The sequence below is a fragment of the Salmo trutta genome, chromosome 21 (assembly GCF_901001165.1).
Source record: "Salmo trutta chromosome 21, fSalTru1.1, whole genome shotgun sequence".
NCBI lineage: Eukaryota > Metazoa > Chordata > Actinopteri > Salmoniformes > Salmonidae > Salmo > Salmo trutta.
Window position 1 is genome coordinate 45143634 of NC_042977.1, and position 23029 is coordinate 45166662.

General features: G+C 42.8%; 3 protein-coding genes across 3 annotated transcripts; 1 reads left to right on the forward strand and 2 right to left on the reverse strand.

Annotated features, from left to right (window-relative positions):
- Positions 1–1518: 1518 nt before the first annotated feature.
- tmem59 (transmembrane protein 59) lies at positions 1519–13566 on the reverse strand. The gene is made up of 8 exons (XM_029705919.1): positions 13346–13566; positions 12798–12903; positions 11849–11943; positions 11357–11509; positions 9602–9677; positions 7267–7393; positions 6911–7028; positions 1519–2804 (listed from the first exon to the last, which is right to left on the reverse strand). The coding sequence occupies exons 1-8, from the start codon at positions 13499–13501 to the stop codon at positions 2652–2654; spliced, it is 984 nt and encodes a 327-aa protein (XP_029561779.1). The 5' UTR covers positions 13502–13566; the 3' UTR covers positions 1519–2651.
- A 227-nt stretch (positions 13567–13793) lies between these two features.
- On the forward strand, positions 13794–15362 carry tceanc2 (transcription elongation factor A (SII) N-terminal and central domain containing 2). Its single transcript, XM_029705920.1, has 4 exons — positions 13794–14092; positions 14206–14347; positions 14635–14831; positions 15088–15362. The coding sequence occupies exons 1-4, from the start codon at positions 13994–13996 to the stop codon at positions 15274–15276; spliced, it is 627 nt and encodes a 208-aa protein (XP_029561780.1). The 5' UTR covers positions 13794–13993; the 3' UTR covers positions 15277–15362.
- Positions 15363–17869: 2507 nt separating this feature from the next.
- Positions 17870–22515, reverse strand: cdcp2 (CUB domain containing protein 2). The gene is made up of 6 exons (XM_029703897.1): positions 22119–22515; positions 21761–21912; positions 21358–21553; positions 18977–19330; positions 18651–18829; positions 17870–18321 (listed from the first exon to the last, which is right to left on the reverse strand). The coding sequence occupies exons 1-6, from the start codon at positions 22513–22515 to the stop codon at positions 18010–18012; spliced, it is 1590 nt and encodes a 529-aa protein (XP_029559757.1). The 3' UTR covers positions 17870–18009.
- Between the last annotated feature and the right edge of the window lie 514 nt (positions 22516–23029).

The following is a 23029-nucleotide window of genomic DNA, read 5'->3' on the forward strand; positions in this document are numbered from 1 at the left end:
GCTAGCCATTTCACATCGGTTACACCAGCCTAATCTCGGGGGTTGATAGGCTTGAAGTCATAAACAGCGTAATGCTTGAAGCATTGCGAAGAACTGCTGGCAAAACGCACGAAAGTGCTGTTTGAATGAATGCTTACGAGCCTGCTGCTGCCTACCACCGCTAAGTCAGACTGCTCTATCAAATCATAGACTTAATTATAACATAATAACACAGAAATACGAGCCTTAGGTCATTAATATGGTCGAATCCGGAAACTATCATTTCGAAAACAAAACGTTTTTTCCTTTCAGTGAAATACGGAACCGTTCCGTATTTTATCTAACGGGTGGCATCCCTAAGTCTAAATATTCCTGTTACATTGCACAACCTTCAATGTTATGTCATAATTACGTAAAATTCTGGCAAATTAGTTCGCAACGAGCCAGGCGGCCCAAACTGTTGCATATACCCTGACTCTGCGTGCAATGAACGCAAGAGAAGTGACACAATTTCACCTGGTTAATATTGCCTGCTATCCTGGATTTCTTTTAGCTAAATATGCAGGTTTAAAAAGATATACTTCTGTGTATTGATTTTAAGAAAGGCATTGATGTTTATGGTTAGGTACAGTCGTGCAACGATTGTGCTTTTTTCGCAAATGCGCTTTTGGTAAATCATCCCCCGTTTGCCGATGTCGGCTGTCTTTGTTAGGAAGAAATAGTCTTCACAGTTCGCAACAAGCCAGGCGGCCCAAACTACTGCATATACGCTGACTCTGTTTGCAAGAGAAGTGACACATTTTTCCTAGTTAAAAGAAATTCATGTTAGCGGGCAATATTAACTAAATATGCAGGTTTAAAAATATATACTTGTGTATTGATTTTAAGAAAGGCATTGATGTTTATGGTTAGGTACACGTTGGAGCAACGTGTACCTAAGCGATTATATGCAACGCAGGACAGGCTAGATAAACTAGTAATATCATCAACCATGTATAGTTAACTAGTGATTATGATTGCTAGCTAGCAACTTACCTTGGCTTCTTACTGCATTCGTGTAACAGGCAGGCTCCTCATGGAGTGCAATGTAAAGCAGGTGGTTAGAGCGTTGGACTAGTTAACCGTAAAGTTGCAAGATTGAATCCCCGAGCTGACAAGGTAAAAATCTGTCGTTCTGCCCCTGAACAAGGCAGTTAACCCACCGTTCCTAGGTCGTCATTGAAAATAAGAATGTGTTCTTAACTGACTGGCCTAGTTAAATAAAGGTGTAAAAAAAAAAAAAAAATTATTTGGCCAAATCGGCGTCTAAAATTACCGATTGTTATGAAAACTTGAAATCGGCCCTAATTAAAATCGGCCATTCCAATTAAATCGGTCGACCTCTACTTCTTGGATACTTACACCCCTTCCTTCCAAAGTTCTCCTTTTGCCATGATTTAGAGGATTTAGGACAGACCTAATGGTCAATATGGTAAACATGACTACAAGTTAAAGTATTTGAAGTATCACTGTCAAAATAACGTATAGACAAACAGCCGCTTGACTCAATCTTGTTTATTTCAAAACCATTCCTCATCAGGAGAAACCCAAAGTAAAGTTACAACTACCCACAGTGCTGTCATGTCTAATGCAAATCTGAAGTCACATTTCAGCATTATTGTATAATATGCAAAACAATGTCTGTTATGACAAAGGGCTGCTTATAAACAGAAAACCCCCATCCAACCACTACAGATTAAACACGACCACAATAAGTGAAAGGGATAGATACAGCTGTAATGGTAGGTGCACATAGCCTGTTATTGACCCGTGTAATTTCACCAAAATGTATTTAGGGTTTCTACGTTCTAAATTAATCCGGGCACATAAAACTTGTGCTACATCCCCAAAGCCCCCCCTATTCCCTTTATAGTGCAGTATTTTTTTTGACAACACTATCTAGGGAATAGGGGGCCATTGGGGACTCATGAAGACAATTCAAACAACAAAATAATAATCATTCAATAAAACAAAACATCAAATGAGGGTCTGGAATACACACCAACAAAGAAAGTCTTAAAAAGAAGCTCATGTAACTGCGCTGTCATCATTGTGATAGTGCCTCACTTTATGCCAATTCACAGAACAACAATAAACACTCCCCAATTCTTATGCCTATCTCTAGAACTTGAGAGGAACAAGACAACAGCCAATACAACAAAAAATAAGAATTTTGCTGGAAACAGTTTGACTAAAACAGGTTCTAACAGTGTGAAAAAGTAAGACTGACTTGGGCTTTCTAAACAAACAAAAAAAACGAACTAAAAAAAATAATAATAAAAAAAAAGAAAAAGGGCCAGCTTCAGTTTGCAGACCCAGATTAAACCTACTCCTGGACTGAAGAACACCCCTTTCAATGGATACCTAATTTAGCATGCTTTTTCATACAATCTTCTTAGACTTCCTTCCTCAACCTCCACAATCATGTTTCAATTCACTAGTCCGGACCCAGATTAATCATAGTCTTGAAAATCTCCATAAAAATGCCTTTTACTCTTCATCATCATCACCCCCCTGTTGGTTTGTAGCTTGGGTAAAGGTCGGTTTGTGTCATGTCAATCCTTGCCAGTCTAGGCGGAAAGATAGCACAAACAGACTGGTACCCAGGCTAGCTGGTTTGACACCCTAGATGTTTAGATGTTGGACTGGTCCAGGTTAACTTTGGAAGGGAGGGGTCCAGCCTCCTCCTCCTGCCCGGAGGTGATGATGACCAGAGAGGATGCTGGGTAAGGGGTCAGCAGTTTGTGGTCCTTGGCGTACTCCATGTCTCCATAGATACTCAGTTTCTACAAAGACAAAAAGACAAAAGTTTGATTTTCAATATTGATAGGGAGACCTTGGTTCCGTCTTGATTGCTAACATGTGTTAATAAACCACTGTTAAGTACCCTTTCACTAAAACCAGTCAGTTGAACCAACAGGACCCTGAACAGCTTCTACCCTCAAGCCATAAGACTGCTAAATAGTTCCATTTACATTTTAGTCATTTAGCAGACGCTCTTATCCAGAGCGACTTACAGTAGTGAATGCATACATTTCATACATTTTTTTCTTCGTACTGGTCCCCCGTGGGAATCGAACCCACAACCCTGGCGTTGCAAACACCATGCTCTACCAACTGAGCCACACGGGTACCAGTGGTACCAGTAGTTAACCAAATAGCTACCTGGACTAGGGCTGTTACGGTGACTATATTACCGCCACACTGGCGGTCACGAGTCATGACTGCAGTCAAATTCCACATGACCGTTTAGTTGCGGTAATTAGGCTTCTTCCAAGCTCTGATGCTGCTGATGGTCATTAGTAGCCTACCAAACTTGCTAACTGCCTGGTACTCAGCACTCTATTGTCCCTCTAATCACTCTGACATCAATGCAAATGTCATCCAACACTGCATGAGAGCCCATGAGCTATGCAATTGTGTGAGAAAACAAAGTTGAGGGCCTCTTAAAAAGAGGCTCCCATCAGCTTCCATAGGCTAGGCCTACTATAATTATCAACTTTCCTAATATTAAGCAAGACAAAGGAGATGATCATGGACTACAGGAAAATGAGGACCGAACACGCCCCCATTCACATCGACAGGGCTGTAGCGGAGCGGGTTGAAAGTTAAGTTCCTTGGTGTTAACATCAACAAACTATCATGGTCCAAACACACCAAGAAAGTCGCGAAGAGGGCACGACAACGCCCCCCCCCCCCCCCCCCAGGAGACTGGAAAGATCTGACATGGGTCCCCAGATCCTCAAAAAGTTATATAGGTGCACCATCGAGAGCATCCTGACCCGACCGCAAGACGCTACAGAGGGTAGTGCGTACAGCCCAGTACATCACTGGGGCCAAGCTTCCTGTCATCCAGAACCCATATACTATATTGTCAAAGACTCCAGTCACCCAAGTCAGACTGTTCTCTCTGCTACCGCATGGCAAGCGGTGCCGGAGCACCAAGTCTAGAACCAAGAGGCTCCTTAACAGCTTCTACCCCCCAAACCATAAGACTGATGAACAATTAATCAAATGTCATCCCGAACTACTTACGTCAACACCCCCCCCCCCACTTTGTTTTTACACTGCTGCTACTCACTGTTTATTATCTATGCATAGTCACTTCACCCCTACATGTACAAATTACCTCAACTAACCTGTACCCCCTGTATATCGCCTCATTGTTATTTTATTGTGTTACTTTTCTTCAATTTTATTTTAGTAAATATTTTCTTAATTCTATTTTCTTAAAAAACTGCATTGTTGGTTAAGGGCTTGTAAGTGAGCATTTCACGGTAACGTCTACACCTGTTGTATTCGGCGCGTGTGACAAATACAATTTGATTAAGCACATTGCATCGCTTTACAACAGGAGTATTATAGCCTACCTAGCTGGCATGAAAATTAACCACAGGAGAAGCATCTTCCAGACGCTATTTAAGTGCATAGACGACATGTATTTTCCCCCCGTCTGTTTGGAGACAGGTGAATGATAACGGTCCGTTCTAAATCAAAACTCATTTCACACATACAGTATATTATTTATAAAAAGACAAGATTAAATCAAGAATAATCTGATGGGTGACAATATTAGTCTATCACTTGTGAATGACGCCCAGCTTCCGTGCAGTAAGGCAAGAAACAGCGCATGCCTTTTTTTTGGGGGGGGGGCTTTTTCAAAATCATAGTCGCACACCTCATGTAGCCTAGCCAAGGCTTATATATGTTTTAATAAGGTTTGTATCACAACTAAAGTGGCCAAATAACTTTACAACCGGTATAGAGCCTGACTGGCATACATAGGCAGCGCATGAGTTAAGACAATTTTCACCATAAAAAAAAAATTGCACCTTTATAATAAAGCATTATTACATGAATGATAGTATTTGAGAACGATGTTATCCTGCTAATTGATTGCATTTTGTAACATTCGCGATTATAGCCTACTGCCATGTGACATTGCTGCGCTTATAATGTGAAGAAATAGCCTAATAGTTTATCAGCATTTTGATCTATTGCGTCAGCCTCATTGCTATGATAATAATTATGTTAGTGGTTGTATTAATGTGGGATCTATCACATCCCACAACTGTCCCAGGCTATGTTCGGAATATTTATTTCTCACACAGAAGGACAAGTTGACCAACAGAATAGGTCAACTTTTGTACTATTGGGGATAGGAGATTGATATAGGGGGGGATAGGAGATTAATATAGGGGGGGATAGGAGATTAATATAGGGGGATAGGAGATTGATATAGGGGGGATAGGAGATTGATATAGGGGGGATAGGAGATTGATATAGGGGGGATAGGAGATTGATATAGGGGGGATAGGAGATTGATATAGGCTGTAGTGTCAGGGGATAGGAGATTGCTATAGGGGGATAGGAGATTGATATAGGCTGTAGTGTCAGGGGATAGGAGATTGCTATAGGGGGATAGGAGATTGATATAGGCTGTAGTGTCAGGGGATAGGAGATTGATATAGGGGGGATAGGAGATGCTGTAGACAGTTCTAATATCTTCAATATGTGCCTTGGAATTCGATAAGGACGCACACAGTTACGTCCCCGATGTGTCAGTCTTCACTTGTAGCCTACTTCAGAGCTGAGATGCCTGTGAGAAGGACCCCGATCACGTGATGGACATTGGCGAATAAGAATTGAGATATCTGAGAGCGAGCCATGCGAGTGAGAGGTGCTTCGGAGAATGGCGATTGGCAGAGGGGAGAAGGGAATTAGAATGATTAAATTCAACCCAAGCTGCCTTCAGCGCACATCCGTGACGGTGAAGGTTCGATTCCGACCCTCGCCCTTCTGGCACAAATAACTTAATCCCCTGATTGACTAGAATTAGTAACACATTTGAAATATGGGCACTCCAGGGATATTTTACCCCCGATCTTGAAAATAAATGACCGTACCAGAAACTGATTTTAGGCTATGGCTGCGAATCCAACTTTCTGGGGATGTTTAGTCCGCTGGACTAAAAGATCTGGAGCTTCCCGAAGCTTCATGTGCGGATCACGTTACGCTCATGTGTATGTTCTCTGCGTAGAGAACAGGCTACTCAGACGAATGGTGCTTGTTTAATATATGTTTGATCAAAGCTGAATAAATGTCTGCAAGATCACAACCATCTCAGTATTCCACCAAACATCATAGCGTTATTGTAAGACAAAAATACCATCACATTCAATCGTGAATGATAATTATTCAACATCTGCATAGTAACCATTTGACATCAGTCAGTTTCATGGGGATATGCCTTTAGATCTTGTTGAATTATAGTGTCGTTTAAAGTAGGCTACATTGGTGTTTTGAATAAAGCGAGTTAATTTTATATCAGATGGTGTTAACTGTAGCATAACCTACCTGTGTATTTTAGTTATTATAGGATACACAGTGTCAGTTTGTCACTTCCACAAGGTTTGAATAAAATGTTCAACTACTTAAGAAATTGTCTTGAATCTAGCTTGCGCCTTTAAAATGTAGAGAAAATGAACATCGAAGAAAACATTTTAAATAAATAATAACTTCTCTCATTGACATCTCAAACACCAAACCCTGGCGTGGTCTGCTTTACAAGCGTTCCTGGAAGTCTCGCTATGTTGCGCCCCTGGGTTTAGAAACTATGGTATGGTACTCCATTGTATAGCCTACAAACACCTCTGCCAGCTGCCCCCTGGTGGTGATTATAAATATTCAATCGAATCCTCCTGCTGCAGGATTATTTTCCTTCTGTGACGAAATGGGTCAAATTAAGATCTGACATCTGTACCCAGGTTAAGTGGGATTCATGCGACCGGTGCCGTTGCTCGATAGTCCCTTTATTTTGTTTGCATTTATGCAAAGACTTATGGGATTTTAGAATATTCCTTCATATTTTTGACCTAGGGGGAAGAGTTACCTCAGCTGGGACATATTGGTCAACAGCAGTCGCCACAGTAGCACAGCAGATCCAGATGAGAACCAGAATAGACAGGATCAGAGTGGTGGTCAGGATCCAGCCTGGGAGCCAGGGGTTCCTAGAGAGGAGAGAGGGATGTCAGATACACATCAATGAGTCATTCAAATCAGGAGCTCAGTGTTTATCCCAAACAATTCCTTCTTTACATCTTAGGTTTATCTTTACAGTATATATAAACTGTGGACTCTATTTTAGCACCCTGACCTTTGCCTCCTGCTTCCTCAGCTGTATTGCCTGATAAACCTACCATCTAAACCTAATAGTTTGCGTAGAAGACGTGTCCTTCTGTAACTGACCTGGAGAGACAGCTGAAGAGGTTGTAGTCGTCCTCGTTGATGCTGCGGTCCACATACATGTCCCTGTCCCTCTCCTGGACGAAACTACGCTGGTAGTCCTTGTACACCGGGCTACCAAGGCCAGGATCTGGAGCGGGAGAGATAGACATGTTTCCATACCAATTGTTTTTTTTTTTGCATTACACAGTAAACATTGTGATTGTGTAAAAGTTCATACGTAAATCCTAAATGCACACTCACAGCATCTAGTTTTTTCCCCAGTCAATTTGAGATAGATATATATCTATCTATTTTTTATATATATATTTTTTTTAAATACAATTTTATCAGCAGCGCACACATATTTTGCAGATGTTATCGCAGGTGAAGTGAAATGCTTATGTTTCTAGCACCAACAGTGCAGCATACCTAACAAAACACACAAATCCCCAAAATTAAGAAATATCAGAACAAGCCATGTCAGTCCAGAACATAGATATATATACACTACATGGCAAAAAGTATGTGGTCACCTGCTCGTCGAACACCTCATTGCAAAAATCATGTGCATTAATATGGAGTTGGTCCCCCTTTGCTGCTATAACAGCCTCCACTCTTCTGGTAAGGCTTTCTACTAGATGTTGGAACATTGCTGCATATATACACCCCTTCAAATTAGTGGATATTTAAGCCACACCCATTGCTGACAGGGGTATAAAATCGAGCACACAGCCATGCAATCTCCATAGACAAACATTGACCTTACTGAATAGCTCAGTGACATTCAATGTGGCACCGTCATTGGATGCCACCTTTCCAACAAGTCAGTTCATTACATTTCTGCCCTGCTAGAGATGTCCCCTGTCAACTGTAAGTGCTGTTATTGTGACATGGAAACGTCTAGAAGCAACAACGGCTCAGTTGCAAAGTGGTAGGCCACACAAGCTCACAGAACGGGAACGCCAAGTGCTGAAGCAGGTAAGAATTGTCTGTCCTCGGTTGCAACACTCACTACCGAGTTCCAAACTGCCTCTGGAAGCAACGTCAGCACAAGAACTGTTCGTCGGGAGCTTCATGATATGGGTTTCCATGGCCGAACAGCTGCACACAAGCCTAAGATCACCATGAACAATGCCAAGCTTCGGCTGGAGTGGTGTAAAGCTCGCAGCCATTGAACACGCATTCTCTGGAGTGATGAATCATGCTTCACCATCTGGCAGTCCAACGGACAAATCTGGGTTTGGCGGATGCCAGGAGAACGCTACCTGCCCCAATGTATAGTGCCAACTGTAAAGTTTGGTGGATGAGGAATAATGGTCTGGGGCTGTTTTTCATGGTTCAGGCCCTTAGGTTCAGTTCCCTTAGTTCCAGTGAAGGGAACTCTTATAGACGATTGTGTTTTTCCAACTTTGTGGCAACAGTTTGAGGAGACCCTTTCCTGTTTCAGCATGACAATGCCCCCGTGCACAAAGCGAGGTCCATACAATAATGGTTTATCGAGATCGGTGTGGAAGAACTTGACTGGCCTGCACAGAGCCCTGACCTCAACCCCATTGAACACCTTTGGGATGAATTGGATTGCCGACTGCGAGCCAGGCCTAATCGCCCAACAGTCCGCGACCTCACTAATGCTTGTGTCTGAATGGAAGCAAGTCCCCGCAGCAATGTTCCAACCTCCAGTGTAAAGCCTCCCCAGAAGAGTGGAGGCTGTTATAGCAGCAAAGGAGGGACCAACTCCATATTAATGCCCATGATTCTGGGATGAGATGTTTAACAAGTAGGTTTACACCTACTTTCGTTCATGATATAGATGTGTATAGACAGTAAATTAATATAAAAAGGTGTGTACAGCAGTAGCTATATAGGATGAGCCTTGACTAGAATACAGTATGTACATATGAAGTGGGTAAAACAGTATGTAAACATTATTCAAGTGACTTGTGTCCAATGACTATGTACATGTACACGGAGTGTACAACACATTAGGAACACCTGCTCTTTTCATAACATAGCTTTCACCTAGTCAGTCTACGATCCCTTATTAATGTCACTTGTTTCCTGTGTGTATCAACAATTGTCCACCACACAAAGGACATCCAACAAACTTGATTCAACTGCGGGAAGCATTGGAATCAACATGGGCCAGCATCCCTGTAGAACGCTTTCGACACATTGTAGTGTCCATGCAACGATGAAATGAGACTGATCTTAAGGGAGTGCAACTCAATATTAGGAAGGTGTCCTGATGTTTTGTACACTCAGGGTATATGTACATAGGGTAGCAGTCTCTAAGGTTCAGGGTAGAGTACCGGGTGGTAGCTGGCTAGTAACTCTGAATATGATAAAGAGGACTTACATTTCTTCTGTGGTTCTCCTCTGACTTCCTCTTTCTGGAGCTCAAACGCAGGAATAAACTGGATCTGTGGTTCAGTCTGTCAAAAAACATAATGACATACTCAAGTTACACAACAATTACTTTGATAAAAGGTAAATTGTTGGGTAACTTATGTTTATGACTTGTCTAGTTAAATAAAGGTTAACCTCATCGGGGTCGGGGGCAGTATTTTGACATCCGGATGAAAAGCGTGCCCGTAGTAAACTGCCTGCTACTCAGGCCCAGAAGGTAGGGTATGCATATTATTAGATTTGGATAGAAAACACTCTGAAGTTTCTAAAACTGTTTGAATGATGTCTGTGAGTATAACAGAACTCATATGGCAGGCAAAAACCTGAGAAAAAAATCCAACCAGGAAGTGTGGAAATCTGAGGTTTGTAGTTTTAAGTGATTCCCTATCCAGTACACAGTGTCAATGGGGTCATTTTGCACTTCCTAAGGCTTCCACTAGATGTCAGTCTTTAGAACGTTGTTTCATGCTTCTACTGTGAATGGGGAGAGAATAAGAGCCATTGGAATCAGATGACTAAGAAAATGACATGAGCTCAATCGTGCGCACTCACGTGAGAGTTAGCTGTGTTCCTTTTCGTTTCTGAAGACGAAGGAATCGTCCGGTTGGAATATTATGGAAGATTTATGATAACATCCTAAAGATTGATTCTATACATCGTTTGACATGTTTCTACGAACTGTAATATAACTTTTTGCTTTTTGTCTGAACTCACTGCGCGAGCACAGTGGATTTGGATTACTCGACTGAACGCGCAAACAAAATGGAGGTATTTGGACATAAAGATGAACTTTATCGAACATTTATTCTGGAACTGGGATTCCTGGGATTGCATTCCGATGAAGATCAAAGGTAAGTGAATATAATGTAATTGTTGTCATTTCTGTTGACTCAAATGGAAGGTATCTGTATGGCTTGTTTTGATATCTGAGCGCTGTACTCAGATTATTGCAAAGTTTGCTTTCGCCGTAAAGCTTTTTTGAAATCTGACACAGCGGTTGCATTAAGGAGAAGTGTATCTATAATTCTTTGAATAACAGTTGAATATTTTATCAACGTTTATGATGAGTATTTCTGTAAATTGATGTGTTCATTCACCGGAGGTTTTGGGAGGCAAAACATTTCTGAACATTACACGCCAATGTAAAAATGGGGTTTTTGGATATAAATATGAACTTTATCGAGCAAAACATACATGTATTGTGTAACATGAAGTCCTATGAGTGCCATCTGATGAAGATCAAAGGTTAGTGATTAATTTTAGCTGTATTTCTGGTTTTTGTGACGCCTCTCCTTGCTTGGAAAATGGCTGTGATTTTTCTTGTCTAGGCGCTGTCCTAACATAATCTAATGTTATGCTTTCGCCGTAAAGCCTTTTTGAAATCGGATAATGTGGTTGGATTAACGAGAAGTGTATCTTTAAAATGGGATATATTAGTTATATGTTTGAGAAATTTGAATTATGAGATTTTTGTTGTTTTGAATTTGGCACCCTGCTATTTCACTGGCTGTTGAATAGTGTGTCCCGCAGGTGGGACGCTAACGTACCACATACCCCAGAGAGGTTAAATACAATTAAAAAAAAATACCTACTCAAGTTCCATTAGTGGCAATGTGCAACAGGAAGTGAAAAACAAATCCTAAAGGAGTGCCAGTTTGGATGAATAGGGTTGAAGTCGCTCCACAAAAAAAAAAAAAAACACTACCTGGAAGATGACCAGCTTCCCGTCGTCAGCCTGGAGGTAGAAGGTCCAAGAGGAGGAGATGAAGCTGTGGGCCTGACTCATGACATCGTCCCAGAACCCTCTCACCAGAGTCAAAGGGTACAGCAGGTGGATGCGAGGCATCATGGCCAGCAACTGGAGGATGATAGTATTATGGGGTCAAGGGTCAAACACACATCCCTGTTCATGGGGTCTGGTAGGAATCACATATCTGGGACCAGGCAATGTTTGTGCTTTCTTGACAAATGTTATTGTCAATGGTGCAGGACTTGGCTATTACAGCACAAACAGATCTGGGACCAGGCTCCTCACACACACACTTGGTTAACAACATTTCTATTCCAATAGGCTGTCTCCAGTCTATTTTCCTACATATCACCCAGTTCACCAACAATATTTCTATTGTCAATATCAGTCTTCAACAAACAATGGCAGTCACTTGAGTGTGTTTGAGGGAGCGGTGTAGAACACTACCTGCTCTTGTCTTTGCTCAGCAAACGGTAGTTGACTCTGGCAGCCCAGGTTGCAGGCATACTGCTCCTCTGACTGGCTGTATGCTTCATGACAAGCTGGGGAGAATCAGGAAGTAAAAAAAATAAATAAACAGGTTACAGACAGAACAGATAACACTCGTCTCGTGGAACCAGTAGACTGTCTAATGGGTGTGATTTTAACATTTTAATGAAGAAGTGTATAGATGGTCTTCTATAATTTAGTCAAACCTATTGCAGGCTTGAGGCTGATTCTGAGGGTAAAAAGGAGGTGAAATTCAATTTTAGGAAAGGTGTTCCTAATGTTTGGTATACTCAGTGTATGTTGTAACTTTTGTCACTATGTTGTTTTCTGAATCAAAATGGGGTAGTGGGCGTGTCCAATGGCACTATGCTCTTGGCCCAGACACTTTTGGGGGCAGAGAGAATTTGACTGTTTTAAAGCTAATTTCCTGCAATTCTAAACATTTTGTTATGGCTTATGCCGTGTTCTTATGCTATCCGAGTAACTAAGATGATAACAAAATCAATGCGGGCCCCCAAGCCATGACATTTTTTAAATGTTTAGATTCTTCTACAAGGACACCCTGATTATTACTGTATTGATGACATTACGAACACTGATTCTGTAGCAGCTTGAAAAGTCACTGTCTTTTGTTTTGACTTCGTACAAGCCTCTCAAGCTGATGTTTAGGGAACATTTGGTAGTTTCTGATTAGAATATAAAAAGGGCCTGTTTCCAAGAGACCCGTTAGACATTTTATTTGCTTCTGCTTTCTTTCTCCCTCCCTGAAATCTTGTAATAAACCTCTTGGTTCAACTGAAAACAGATAATACTATTGTGAAGGCTGTTTTCTGCACATGAGTCTATGTACTTAGCTAGCAACATGACTAGTATTATCTGTTTTGAAGACATTGCATGAGCATCTTACTGGAGTCACACTCGACTTTAGTTTGGTTCAGATCCTCGCTGTCGCCCACGAACTGGCAAATGGAGAACAGACGACAGCCTCTCTGGCAGGCGTACAGTTCCTCCTCCTACAACACAAAACGAACACAGTCATGAACAGGACTGAACCAGTATCCTCGAACGTTCAGAAAGCTCCGATTCAAACTCTCATTCACCAGCGTTACGTCAAAAGTACGTTCGTTTCCCTGAGCAACTACCGTAATCTACATTTAACGTTAGCGACCGTAACGGAAGTATGTACTTCTCAAAAATGTCGTAATAAAAATGTAACGTTAAATTACAAACAATCGAGGAAAAAAAAAAAAAAAAGCACACTCGGCACCTCCAATTTGAATTACTTATTACAACCATACACAGGTCAGAAGTCTACAACAGCTCAATACATTGTAGGTGCCACAGAGTCCTTTTTCGGTTGCTGAATGACAGTTTAGCTAATCCAGTTTTTCGGTATAGTAGACTTGCTTAGCTAGCAAAACGGCTAACGTTACTAGCTAGCTTCCAGCAACTCACCCGAGGATATGTGTGCAAACTGTAAGTCATTTGACATGTCTTATGACAAGACGCAGTATTTCCCAAAACTCCATCAAAAACATCGGCAGTTACCGAGGTGTATGCGAGCACGAAGCACAGACTCACTAACACACTAAAGGACTTCAACGTCCCCATTTTAGCCTGCTGTAAAAAATCCCAACGACAGGCGAGTCCTCCTTCTTCTTCCTCGTTCGTGAAAATCTCGCGAGAATAAAACCGTGATTCGGGATGGATGGCTCATGGATGTTACAACTAGTCCCTAGCGGCGCAAATTGAAAAAGAGAAAAGAAAGGTCCACCAATATTCTTGAGGCTTTTTTACAATTTTATTTAAAGTTTACACCATACGGGGATAATACTAGAAAACATCCTGAATTTGGAGCTATTTACGCATTGTCAATGCCACTGACATCGATCTACTGTTAGTATGTGAACTCGCGCCGCCTAGTTAAGATGCCTGTGAACCGAACAAAAACACTCGCTTTCTTCGCAGGAGAACAAGTATTTTGAAGAGTTGTTTTCCCTGGTCGTTTACGAACTCTTAATAATGATTACAAATTAAATACTATATCGATGATCGGTCCCCCACCCCCCCCCATCCATAAATAAATCTAAGACACCTTGGAAAATGGACAAATTTGTGGTGCGTCTACCAAACGGGGAAGTACCCAAGGAAACGAAGAGTAAAGAAAAGGTGTATCGACAAGCAACTATTGAGTCTTTACGCGTAAGTGTCTGTTACCAACCGCTTCTCAAGTCAAACATGATATTGTGCACATAGGCCTGCCTAATAAGCATGCGTACATAACACATCTATGATCTGTCTTCCTACCGTACCAGAGAGTGGTGGTGATTGAGGACATTGAAAGGTACAAGTCCATGCTGGAACTGCCTGGTCAGACCAAGGAGAATCTGCTTCTAGCCCTGGCAGAGCTCAACAAGAAGATGCCGTCCAAGGAGGTGCTCAAGTCAACCAGAATAGGTAAGGGAAGACTCTTCACTTGAGGTAATCACACAAACTGGAAGGAGCGCCATTCCTTAGGTCTCTTTTAGCACACTGTCTGTGAACTTGGATCATGGTATTGCTTCCCTTCCCATTCACTTAGTCTATTCAAACAGTCTAGTAGTGTATTCATTCATTTCCTAAAAACCTACACCTGTTAAAAGTTTTTCTTCTATGTTCAGCTCATCTCATTCTGGTACACAAATACAGTCAACACACCAACACACACACTCACAGATAACTCCTCTCGTCTCTTTCCCTCTTAGGCCACACTGTTAACAAGATGCGTAAGCATCACTCCGACCCTGAGGTGAGTTCCCTAGCGGCTGAAGTGTACACTGTATGGAGGCGCTTCATTGAAGAGCACTCAAACAAGCCCTCCATAGAAGTACGCTGTGACAAGCAGACTGAGGGACTGAGGAACAACGCCAGGAGAATGCTGTCTGAAGCTCTGGAAGTTGAGGTGAGAGGGCTTTTACTGTGTGTTGTTATTGTCAATACACCCATCTCTCTCTTTCTCTCGCTGTCTCCCTTTCTCTGTCTCTCGCTCTCTCTGTCTCAGTGTCTCTCGCTCTCTGTCTCAGTGTCTCTCCCTCTGTCTCGGTGTCTCTTGCTCTGTCTTTGGGAGAACACATACACACAGAACACTAATTTCTGTTGGACATTCTAGAACATTGGACAATATAGTAATCTTCCTCTCATTGTATGTGATCTATCAGACAGACAGTGGTCTGGTGGAGAACATAGAGAGAGAGGTGTTCCATCAGAGTTCTCGGCTGCTCAGTGGATCCTACAGACGGACTATCAGGAAGCTGGTCTTTGCCCTCAAACACCAGCCAGAGGTCAGGGGTCAAGTCAAGGAGAGTAAGATCCCAGTAAACCAGCTGGTGTCCACACACAAGAAGTAAATGCACTCTGTTCAGAAGCTTCTCTATTGAACCAAAATATCTAAAAGGGTTCTTTGTGGGTGAAAGGGTTCCACCTAGAACTATATTAAAAAAAATATATATATATATATATATATATATATACATATTTTTTACATTTTACATTTTAGTCATTTAGCAGACGCTCTTATCCAGAGCGACTTACAGTAATGAATACATATATTTCATTAAAAAAATAAAAATAAATTGTACTTACATACATACATACATACATACACACACACACACACACACACACACACACACACACACACTGTACCGGTTGAAAGTTTTGACACACCTACACATTCCAGGGTTTTTCTTTATTTATATTGTAGAATAATAGTGAAGACATCAAAACTATGAAATAACACATGGAATCATGTAGTAACCAAAAAAGTGTTAAACAAATCAAAATAATTTATTTTGTTTCTTCAAAGTAGCCACCCTTTGCCTTGAGGAATGCTTTCCCAACAGTCTTGAAGGAGTTCCCACATGCTGAGCTCTTGTTGGCTGCTTTTCCTTCACTCTGTGGTCCAACTCATTTTGGGGTGGCAGGTAGCCTAGTGGATAGAGCGTTGGGCCAGTAACCGAAAGGTTGCTAGATCGAATCCCTGAGCTGACAAGGTTAAAATCTGTCATTCTGCCCCTGAACAAGGCCCCTGTTGCCCCTGTTCCTAGGCCGTCTTTGTAAATAAGAATTTGTTCTTAACTGACTTGCCTAGTTAAATAAATGTAAAAAAACAAATGCCCAAACTGTCTCAATTGGGTTGAGGTTGGGTGATTGTGGAGGCCAGGTCATCTGATGCGTCACTCTCCTTCTTGGTCAAATAGTCCTTACACGGCTTGGCGGTATGTTGGGTCGTTGCCCTGTTGAAAAACAAATGAAAGTCCCACTAAGCGCAAACCAGATGGGATGGCGTATCGCTACAGAATGCTGTGGTAGCCATGCTGGTTAAGAGTGCCTTAAATGACTGTGTCACCAGCAAAGCACCATTCCCACCTCCATGCTTCACGGTGGGAACCACACATGCGGAGATCATCCATTCACCTACTCTGCGTCTCACAAAGACACGGTGGTTGAAACCAAAAATCTCAAGTTTGGATTTATCAGACCAAAGGACAGATTTCCACCGGTCTAATGGCCATTGCTTGTGTTTCTTGGCCCAAGCAAGTCTCTTCTTATTGGTTTCCTTTAGTAGTGGTGTCTTTGCAGCAATTCGACCATGAAGGCCTGATTCACGCAGTCTCCGCTGAACAGTTGATGTTGATGTGTCTGTTACTTGAACTCTGTGAAGCATTTATTTGGGCTGCAATCTGAGGTGCAGGTAACTCTAATGAACATATCCTCTGCAGCAGAGGTAACTCTGGATCTTCCTTTCCTGTGGCGGTCCTCATGAGAGACAGTTTCATCATAGCGCTTGATGGTTTTTGCGACTGCACTTGAAGAAACTTTAAAAGTTCTTGACATTTTTCGTATTGACTGACCTTCATGTCTTTAAAGTAATGATGGACTGTAGTTTCTCTTTGCTTATTTGAGGTGTTCTTGCCATAATATCGATTTGGTCTTTTACCAAATAGGGCTATCGTCTGTATACCACCCCTACCTTGTCACAGCACAGCTGATTGGCTCAAATGCATTAAGAAGGAAAGAAATTCCCCAAATTAACTTTTAACAAGGCACACCTGTTATTTGATATGCATTCCAGGTTACTACCTCATGAAGCTGGTTGAGAGAATGCCAAGAGTGTGCAAAGCTGTCATCAAGGCAAAGGGTGTCTACTTTGAAGAATCTCATATGTTTAACACTTTTTTTTGGTTACTACATGATTCAATATGTGTTATTTCATAGTTTTGATGTCTTCACTATTATTCTACAATGTAGAAAATAGAAAAAATTAAGAAAAACCTTTGCATGAGTAGTGTCCAAACGTTTTACTGGTACTGTGTATGTATGTATGTATGTATGTAATATATATATATATTCATATTCAAAGAGTGTAGTAGCTAGCTAACCCCAATCCTAAATCCAGCTGCAGAAGACTGTTGTAGTGTTTGAGATCGACTATGTTGCGGTCGGACTGAGCAGAATCACTGCTCTACAAAGCAACCCTAAATAAAGATTCAGATTCTGTGATCAAGATGGAGGGATTCTGAACCTCGCTTTGCTCAAATGGATCTACACAGACATGTTGGTAGCTAAGCCCAGACCCATGAGACCTGCTGCAAAGGAAGACTGCGACATGCCAGTTGTTTCTGGACTGGTGCACAAAAAAAGAAAAGAAAAAAAGCTGGTCTCCAATCACAAGAAGAAGAAGGTAGCCTCTCAGCCCCCAACGCCTGTGTGGAAACCTGGGACATTCTGGCAAATACTTTTACTGGACTGGTGCCTGTTTCCAAAATGGTGAAAGACAGTCGGAGCACACAGTCAATCTTTTAATTGAGCTGTTTTGTATTCATCTTAGATTTTCTATATTGAAGTAAATCAAATGTTGATCTCTGCCTGTGTTTTTATTGAATGTTGTTATGTCAAGAGTGGTGACAATATTAAATAATTGTTTTGGTACAATTGAAATGAGCAATATAGTCATTTTATTACAAAAATAAATCTGTCAGTTTTCATTATAAACCTCTGTGTCCTGGCTCACATAGACTGCAACACCCACCTCTGTCCTCTTCTCCCTCCTCTTCTCCCTCCTCTTACCCCCATCTCTACTAAAGCAGTACCAGCCAGATTACAGCAATCACCATCAGTACAACAGCCAGCACACAGATGCTAATAAACACTATATCACTGGGGTCGTGAGGCTCTGGGTCTGCCTCCTTTCCTCCACCTCCCCCGGACCCCTCTGCTTGGCGTCGGGCCAGCTCGTTCATCCTCTGGCGTTCCTCGGCTGAGACGATGTGAATGGTGGCCATCTTGCGCTGGGCGTCGCACTGTACCTCGTACTCCTGGATGCTCCGCCCCTTCCCGTCGGAGAAGTCGATGTAGAGCGTGTTCACCAGCATGGTGATGTTACGTCGTGGCTGGTCAGGGGTTAGAGGTTAAGGGTCAGGATTATACTGATGGACAACAATCAGACAACATGTGCTTGTGACCGCGTGGGATCAAATCCCGGTCCCACTGCTATTTTGTCACATCCTCTAGTATCCTCAATTCCCTTATACACTGTCCTGTCGCTTCAATAAAATGGACAAATTAAGAAGAAAAGTTAAACAGCTATAAACTGGCATCATCATCACGCCAGTGGCTACCCACTAGGCACAGATGACAATTCAACGTCTATTCCACGTTGGCTCAATGTAACTGAATTAAAACGGAAACAATTTGAATCAACCAGTGGGTAGTTAGTTACCTGGCCTGCAGTGCCACATTTCTCGAAGCGTGCCAGTATCTTATAGGTGGTAGGTGTCAGCTGGGCGGTACAGGAGCGGTCCCCCAGATAGATACTCTCACGTTCCAGCCCAGGCAGTGACTGCTGGGAGATGTGGATGGTAAACTCTGTCCTCGTACAGCTGATGTTAACTGGTACCACTGGGATTGAGGTGGAGACATAACACAAGCACGAACACACACACACACACGTTTGTAATTGCATTTGTCTCTTGAATGATTAAATAAGTATAAACTTGATAGTTTGGATAACTTTCGGGCCAGCCGTGCTTCAGTTCAGACACTCACCTCCAACATAGGAAGCAGAGAACCCTTTATAAGCATAGTTCCTGTCTGTACTGAGGACCACCAGCATGTTGTTGCTCTTAGAGATCAAAGACCCGGGTTGTTCCGAGCCACACCATCGCCCTAGCAACGGGGCTGTCTCCCTGCTCCCGTCATGCACCGCTACAGAGTCATAGTCACACTCGTCTGATAGGCTGTTCCTGTCCTCTAGCTCCATAGCGTTGAAGAACAGTTGGATGCGGTAGCCCCCGGCCAGGTTGATGGTCCAGTGACAGTTGATGTTGTTTGGGTAGATGTTAGGGTAGTGGGGGCTGGTGAAATTCGCACTTGGTACAGACAGCACCTGCTGGCATTCACCTGTCAGACAGATGGACATATGAGACAAAACAGGGTTGTCTTAAGTAGGTCACACAGTAGCCAAAATGTAACCAAAAATGTGTTGTTATTGAATAGGTTCAGCTAGTACCTTCCCGTTTCATAACATTTTCTCTCTACTGAACACAGTCCTGGTGTCAGTGAATGTACAGTTTAATCCCTCCCCATGGACGTCAGTATAGTACAGGACAGTTTAATCCCTCCCCATGGACCTCAGTATAGTACAGGACAGTTTAATCCCTCCCCATGGACCTCAGTATAGTACAGGACAGTTTAATCCCTCCCCATGGACCTCAGTATAGTACAGGACAGTTTAATCCCTCCCCATGGACCTCAGTATAGTACAGGACAGTTTAATCCCTCCCCATGGACCTCAGTATAGTACAGGACAGTTTAATCCCTCCCCATGGACCTCAGTATAGTACAGGACAGTTTAATCCCTCCCCATGGACCTCAGTATAGTACAGGACAGTTTAATCCCTCCCTATGGACCTCAGTATAGTACAGGACAGTTTAATCCCTCCCCATGGACCTCAGTATAGTACAGGACAGTTTAATCCCTCCCCATGGGCCTCAGTATAGTACAGGACAGTTTAATCCCTCCCCATGGACCTCAGTATAGTACAGGACAGTTTAATCCCTCCCCGTGGGCCTCAGTATAGTACAGGACAGTTTAATCCCTCCCCATGGGCCTCAGTATAGTACAGGACAGTTTAATCCCTCCCTATTGACCTCAGTATAGTACAGGACAGTTTAATCCCTCCCCATGGACCTCAGTATAGTACAGGACAGTTGAATCCTTCCCCATGGACCTCAGTATAGTACAGGACAGTTTAATCCCTCCCCATGGACCTCAGTATAGTACAGGACAGTTTAATCCCTCCCCATGGACCTCAGTATAGTACAGGACAGTTTAATCCCTCCCTATTGACCTCAGTATAGTACAGGACAGTTGAATCCCTCCCCATGGACCTCAGTATAGTACAGGACAGTTGAATCCCTCCCCATGGACCTCAGTATAGTACAGGACAGTTTAATCCCTCCCTATGGACCTCAGTATAGTACAGGACAGTTTAATCCCTCCCTATGGACCTCAGTATAGTACAGGGCAGTTGAATCCCTCCCCATGGACCTCAGTATAGTACAGGACAGTTTAATCCCTCCCCATGGACCTCAGTATAGTACAGGACAGTTTAATCCCTCCCCATGGACGTCAGTATAGTACAGGACAGTTTAATCCTTCCCCATGGACCTCAGTATAGTACAGGACAGTTTAATCCCTCCCCATGGACCTCAGTATAGTACAGGACAGTTTAATCCCTCCCCATGGACCTCAGTATAGTATAGGACAGTTTAATCCCTCCCTATGGACCTCAGTATAGTACAGGACAGTTTAATCCCTCCCTATGGACCTCAGTATAGTACAGGACAGTTGAATCCCTCCCCATGGACCTCAGTATAGTACAGGACAGTTTAATCCCTCCCCATGGACCTCAGTATAGTACAGGACAGTTGAATCCCTCCCCATGGGCCTCAGTATAGTACAGGACAGTTTAATCCCTCCCCATGGACCTCAGTATAGTACAGGACAGTTTAATCCCTCCCTATGGACCTCAGTATAGTGCAGGACAGTTTAATCCCTCCCTATGGACCTCAGTATAGTACAGGACAGTTTAATCCCTCCCCATGGACCTCAGTATAGTACAGGACAGTTTAATCCCTCCCCATGGGCCTCAGTATAGTACAGGACAGTTTAATCCCTCCCCATGGACCTCAGTATAGTACAGGACAGTTTAATCCCTCCCTATGGACCTCAGTATAGTGCAGGACAGTTTAATCCCTCCCTATGGACCTCAGTATAGTACAGGACAGTTTAATCCCTCCCCATGGGCCTCAGTATAGTACAGGACAGTTTAATCCCTCCCCATGGACCTCAGTAAAGTACAGGACAGCCACGAGGGAGTGATTTAGTGGTCAGTAAACCCGTAGTCTTCCAGCATCCTACCTACCTGAGTAGTAGTAAGCCTTGAACCCTCGTCCCCCGATGTTGAAGTCAGACTTGAACACCACCAGCAGCTGGTTGGAGGTAGTAACAATCTTAGGAGGCTTCTCCCCTCCACAGTAGTTCCCCAGGTGTCTGTGAGTGATGGTGGGGCCGTCGAAGAGAGCCACGAAGTCAAAATTACAGCCCTCGTTGTTCTCCAGCTGGAGTGAATGAATTAAATTTTATTTTTGTCACGTCATATTTATGACCCATTAAAGATACTTCGACACTTACAGTATGCGCATCCCAATTGGCTCCCTATTCCCTATATAGTGCCTGGGCTCTGGCCCAAAAGTAGTGAACTATATGGATTAAATTGGGTACCATTTGGGATGCATCGATTTGTCGTTACATGTTAGAGAACATACCTGGAAGTCGAGGAAGACCAGACTGACCACGCTGCGGTTGGATACATGGACCGTCCAGGAACAGTCAGCGTTGTTGCTGTACTGGGTATCTGGACTGTAGCCGGGGCTAGAGATGATGCCAGACAGACCGGTTAGGACCCCACCACACATATCTGGTGGGAGAGAGAGAGAGAGACACGGTGTGCAGGATTTTGTTCCAGCCCAGCTCTATGTTAAAACACCTGATTCAGCTACTCAAGGTCCTGCCTTGTCTTGTTCCATGTTGTGGGTACTGTGAGGTTTGAGTGGCTGTACTCAGAAAAGCCATACATGCATATCAGTGGTTTTGGTTGTCCTGTGTGAGAAAGTAAAAGCTCACCTTTCCTGTAGCTCACAGAGAACCCTCTGTGAGTCACATGACGATCGGAGTGGAAAATGATTGACATAACATTCCAGGAGGAGGTGAACTGAGGAGGGGACATGACACCACAGAACGTCCCCAGTAGGTTCCCCTCATCCTCGGATACACCGTTATAGATCTTGATGTGGTCGTAGGAGCAGGTGACGTGATACTCCAACTCAAAGTCGTGGAAGGTGAGCAGGACGGAGGACCCCTCGGCCACTACAATCAGCCACACACACTCCATGTTGTACGGGTACAGACCTGGGTAGTTGGGGCTGGAGATGTTGCCGGAAGAGGCGGAGAGGATCCCACCACATTTCACCCCTGGGAAATATAAGTTAGAGGAGTAAAAGGTGTAGTTTTTATAGATCATATTATTTTTTATATAGTGTAGATTTACAGAGGGTTTTGTAATTAGTTTACCGTTATGTATTAGTTTATAATTTACACATCAGTAACAACAGTTACAGTGCATTCAGTTACAGTGCATACCCCTTGACTTTTTACATATTGTTATGTTACAACCTTATTCTAAAATGGATTTCAATTATTTTTCCCCCCTCATCCATCTACACACAATACCCCATAATGACAAATTAAAAACAGGTTTTTATACATTTTTCAAAATCTATTAAAAAAAAGTACTTTTTTTTACATAATTATTCAGACCCTTTACTCAGTACTTTGTTAAAGCACCTTTGGCTGCGATTACAGCCTCGAGTCTTCTTGGGAAGAACGCTACAAGCTTGGCACACCTGTATTTGGGGAGTTTCTCTCATTGTTCTCTGCAGATCCTCTCAAACTCTGTCAGGTTGGATGGGGAGAGTCGCTGCACAGCTATTTTCAGGTATCTCCAGAAATGTTCTATCGGGTTCAAGTCCGGGCTC

Coding starts and splice junctions, on each gene's coding strand:
- cdcp2 (XM_029703897.1), bottom strand. CDS start 22,515: ATGATCTATAAAAACTACACCTTTTACTCCTCTAACTTATATTTCCCA. Junction 21,913..22,118: donor CTCTGTGAGCTACAGGAAAG/GTGAGCTTTTAC, acceptor CTCTCCCACCAG/ATATGTGTGGTGGGGTCCTA. Junction 18,322..18,650: donor AATGTGGCACTGCAGGCCAG/GTAACTAACTAC, acceptor ACCCCTGACCAG/CCACGACGTAACATCACCAT.
- tmem59 (XM_029705919.1), bottom strand. CDS start 13,501: ATGGGGACGTTGAAGTCCTTTAGTGTGTTAGTGAGTCTGTGCTTCGTG. Junction 11,510..11,848: donor CTGAGCAAAGACAAGAGCAG/GTAGTGTTCTAC, acceptor ATCATCCTCCAG/TTGCTGGCCATGATGCCTCG. Junction 2,805..6,910: donor ACCAATATGTCCCAGCTGAG/GTAACTCTTCCC, acceptor TTGTCTTTGTAG/AAACTGAGTATCTATGGAGA.
- tceanc2 (XM_029705920.1), top strand. CDS start 13,994: ATGGACAAATTTGTGGTGCGTCTACCAAACGGGGAAGTACCCAAGGAA. Junction 14,093..14,205: donor CAACTATTGAGTCTTTACGC/GTAAGTGTCTGT, acceptor CTACCGTACCAG/AGAGTGGTGGTGATTGAGGA. Junction 14,832..15,087: donor CTGAAGCTCTGGAAGTTGAG/GTGAGAGGGCTT, acceptor GTGATCTATCAG/ACAGACAGTGGTCTGGTGGA.